Source organism: Heliconius melpomene, chromosome 6 (genome assembly GCF_056956725.1).
Source record: "Heliconius melpomene rosina isolate 202511_hmr_F chromosome 6, ASM5695672v1, whole genome shotgun sequence".
Classification (NCBI taxonomy): domain Eukaryota; kingdom Metazoa; phylum Arthropoda; class Insecta; order Lepidoptera; family Nymphalidae; genus Heliconius; species Heliconius melpomene.
In genome coordinates, this window is record NC_140394.1 from 830,986 (window position 1) to 834,624 (window position 3,639).

The following is a 3,639-nucleotide window of genomic DNA, read 5'->3' on the forward strand; positions in this document are numbered from 1 at the left end:
TAAATCAATCTCTCGAATCGCTTTATTGCTTCGTGCCAGTTTAAAATGATTTAAATGTATAATTTACTTTATGTGAACACTTATGGCACTTTCTCGTTTTCTCTAATGGTTGTTTATGTGTTGTTGTTAATTTAAAAATTTATTACTTTCAGTAAATTTTAAATAATTAAAGTTTCATTTTAATTGTGTATATTAAGTATAATTATAATAAGTGTATTTTCTATAAGTGTTGGTAAAAAAATCAAAACTATAATTTTCATAGACATATTGTATTTGAAATTTTTCATTTAATATTAAACATAGGTTATTATTTACATAAATCATTTGGCTGTACATAGTCTTTATATATTCTACTCCACCCGCAGATACAAAGTCCGTCGGCAAAATTCACTTACAAGTATATATTATTTACTATTTAAGATTGCACTATTCACTAAAATTTGTCATTTCGGGTTAAACCTCAGAATGTCAATAGTCTATCATGATATCACAGAAGAAACTTGGACAGCACAAACATTAAATATGTTGTTCATAATCCTCACTATACTAAATTATTGGTGCACAGCGGCGGCTCCGATCCTCTGGCCATACATCGCATAGGGCGAGTAAAAAGGTCCTAAAGCTGGGTTGAAAGCTCCATAAGGAGATGTGCCTAGACTTGCAGGAAGAGCTTTGGAGTAGGGGTGATATCTACTCGCGGAGAGCGGGCTGAGAGGTGCCGTCGGATAAGCACTACGCAAACCGGCGGTCGTGAACAAAGGATTCAATGGGTTGAGAAGCGAGGGCTGTGAAGTAGAGGAAGTCGGTGTAGTACCATCCGTAGTATGACTCCTCAGGTGTTGGAGAAGTTCTTCTGAATTACCAAAACGTTTTCCGCAATACGATTCACCAACAATCCAATTACAAACGTACGGACGGCTCATTTGCGAATAGGGGATGGTCCCCGCGCCTTGTTGGGAAAGCGCCATTGCCATAGCTAAGTTGTATTTTTGATGTTCACATTGCGTACATCCGGCGGGACACGCTCCGTTACTCATTAGAAGGTGATGGTTATTAACCGAAAATTGGCATCCAGTGCAGTACGGGTCTTTACAAACAGGCACTAAAGTTTCACCACCCGCCGGTGTTTTAACTCTCGCATATCCTAAATAAGGGTTTGGCGATGCTCCCGGGAAGCCAGCGGCGGCCGCTAATATTGCGGCGTGATGAGCACTCAATGGAGCTCCTGCATATGGAGGACGAAATGCAGGATTCGCATGTTGTTCCATCCCAGGTGGACAACATAAGCCAGCAAGTGGATTAAATCCAGGTAATCCAGGTAAGTTTTTAAAAGCACCAAGATGGTCTTTACCGTGTCCTAAAACTTCTAATCCGGAACGAATAATAGGACTTGTACCGGATGATCCAGCTGAAGACGACTTATGATCATTAGATGGGCTGCTCTTGCCATTTTCTGCCGTCGGTGGAGTAGATTTTCTACCTGGCGTACTTTTACCAGATTTCTTGTCATCTGAACTATCAGAACTAGCTTTAGATGGAGGTCTTGGTTCCTCAGGTTTCTTTGTCACTACATTGGTTTCATATGGCTTAAAAGCTAAATGTTTGGTTTCAGGGGTTGAACGGGGTTTATCAGATTTACTAGCACTAGGTGAAGAACGGCTAATAGCATCACTGTTAACACTGTTCACTGTTTTCTTCTTATCAAGCGGAGGCAGCAAAGGCTTTGTCGGTAACGTATCTGCACCGATTTGGCTGCAAGTTTGCGCTAAAAGCGCAAGTGGGCTTTTTTTGGAATCCAACTGTAATAAAGAAAAATAAAATTATTTATTAATTATAAAAATATATATATTTTTTTAAATGAAAATGGCAAAAAATATAATTTATAAAAAACATATTAAAAAATATTAATACTTACAGATGAAGGAAGCGGTGTTAAATAGTCAGGCTGCAGATACTGATTGGGATTAGTTGCCATCATTACTCCGTCTTCAAGCACCACCATTTGGAATTCAACTTTCACGATCACTACACTTCAGCCACTGTCAGTTCTGTTCACAACTAGTCTGTGGACCGCGGGATGTGGAACAAACGTGCGTACTGGTCGACGAGCGAAGTGACTGTGAGAGACGAGGCCCCTCCAGCGCGGACGTGCCGTGCCCCCCTCTGCGAGAGCGGGACGGCAATATCTCAAGTCTTTGTTAGAAGAGTGTAGACAGATATCTCCGCTGCAGCACACAGTCATAAAAAATAAAGCGGAAACGACACATAGCTGCATTGCGGTAGGGGAAAAAGGAAAGGCGGCATGGCGGGCGCAGACCCGCGCGGCGCGGGGCGGGCGGGCGCGGCGCGGATTGAGACGTGCCTGGCGTTGGTGGCGAACCACCCATGACGGCTTTGAGCCGCCGCACTACCTGCTCTCTACACTCTCAGCCTTTTTTGTTCCGCGCCACTTTTATTACGCTTTCGACAACGCTCTCGCCGGCGCTTTGCTGCTGACACATTCGAAACTACTTACTCTTTTACAGTCGCCTTTGTTCAAAGCTCGGTTCAAAGGGAAAATTGATCCGTTTCCACGTAACCGTTTCATGTTGACTTTTTACGAGCGTTCCGTTTCTATATAATTATACGTACATTGGCGTATCATACGATATTTCACTTTATAGAGGTGGCCATTGATGGTGCTAGACCATAAAACTAATGTTAATCTGACACTAATACCTGTCAAACACGGCCCCGTTCCGTTGCGATCAAATTAAATATGTCAATTTGGGTACCCATATCAACAGCTGCGGGCGACGTCGGGCCTTTTAGAAATATTGCTTATTGTGTCCAAACAAAGATAGTAAGTATAACGTATGGGCGGACGACGGCGGCCGTAAATAACGCGGCGGGTTGTAATATATTTGACAGAGCGCGGACATGCGAAACAAAAAACATGTTTATTGCGATATAGGGGTCTCGGAGGCAATGGTGCTTCTATAAATAATATATTTCACCGTTTTAGTGTTAGTGTTTGTTTAGGTTAGGTTAGGTTATTTAGTTTTACGCTAAGGTCTTCAAAATTGCAGGGTCCGTGGGCCTTGGTCAGTCGATGAGGTGCACCGTGAGGTTCAGTGGGTATTCAGACGGTCTACCTTGGTGTTTGCCCGTCTGGGTGTCCCATATAACCTGGAACAGGTATTAAAACTAGTACTCATAAAAGGATTTTCTCACAAAAAAAAATTTATAATATGAAAACGGTTGCACAGTAACATGGTTTTAACTGTAAAAGCGACAGATGTAGTAGGTTCGATTCCCACTCGGAGAAATTTAGTAAGTATTTACGTATACTTCGTGTAGTTAGTTACTAATCATGCAATTGTTCAGAATAGTTACTAACCATGCAATTCTTTAGAAATCGGTGGATAGTGGGCAACGGAGTGATTTAACACTACTATTGGTTACAGTGTAAAAAACTTTACTTTCGTTTATTTAATTGGATTTCTATTGCAGCTACGTGTGACGTTATCACGCGTTGGCCGCTAAATTGAAATGGTTTGCCAACAATGTTTAGTTATACGTCGCATTCAATTTTATTTGATTTGTTATAACGATTTGTTTTATTATAATTAATTTAACTTCAATTATTTCATTTTAGTT

The 3,639-nt window shown here is 41.2% G+C and overlaps 1 protein-coding gene across 1 annotated transcript; it reads right to left on the minus strand.

Annotated features, from left to right (window-relative positions):
• Positions 1-253: 253 nt before the first annotated feature.
• noc (zinc finger protein no ocelli) lies at positions 254-2,122 on the minus strand. Its single transcript, XM_085186809.1, has 2 exons — positions 1,916-2,122; positions 254-1,799 (listed from the first exon to the last, which is right to left on the minus strand). Exons 1-2 carry the CDS (start codon positions 2,000-2,002, stop codon positions 552-554), a joined length of 1,335 nt encoding a protein of 444 aa, XP_085042935.1. The 5' UTR covers positions 2,003-2,122; the 3' UTR covers positions 254-551.
• Positions 2,123-3,639: the final 1,517 nt, after the last annotated feature.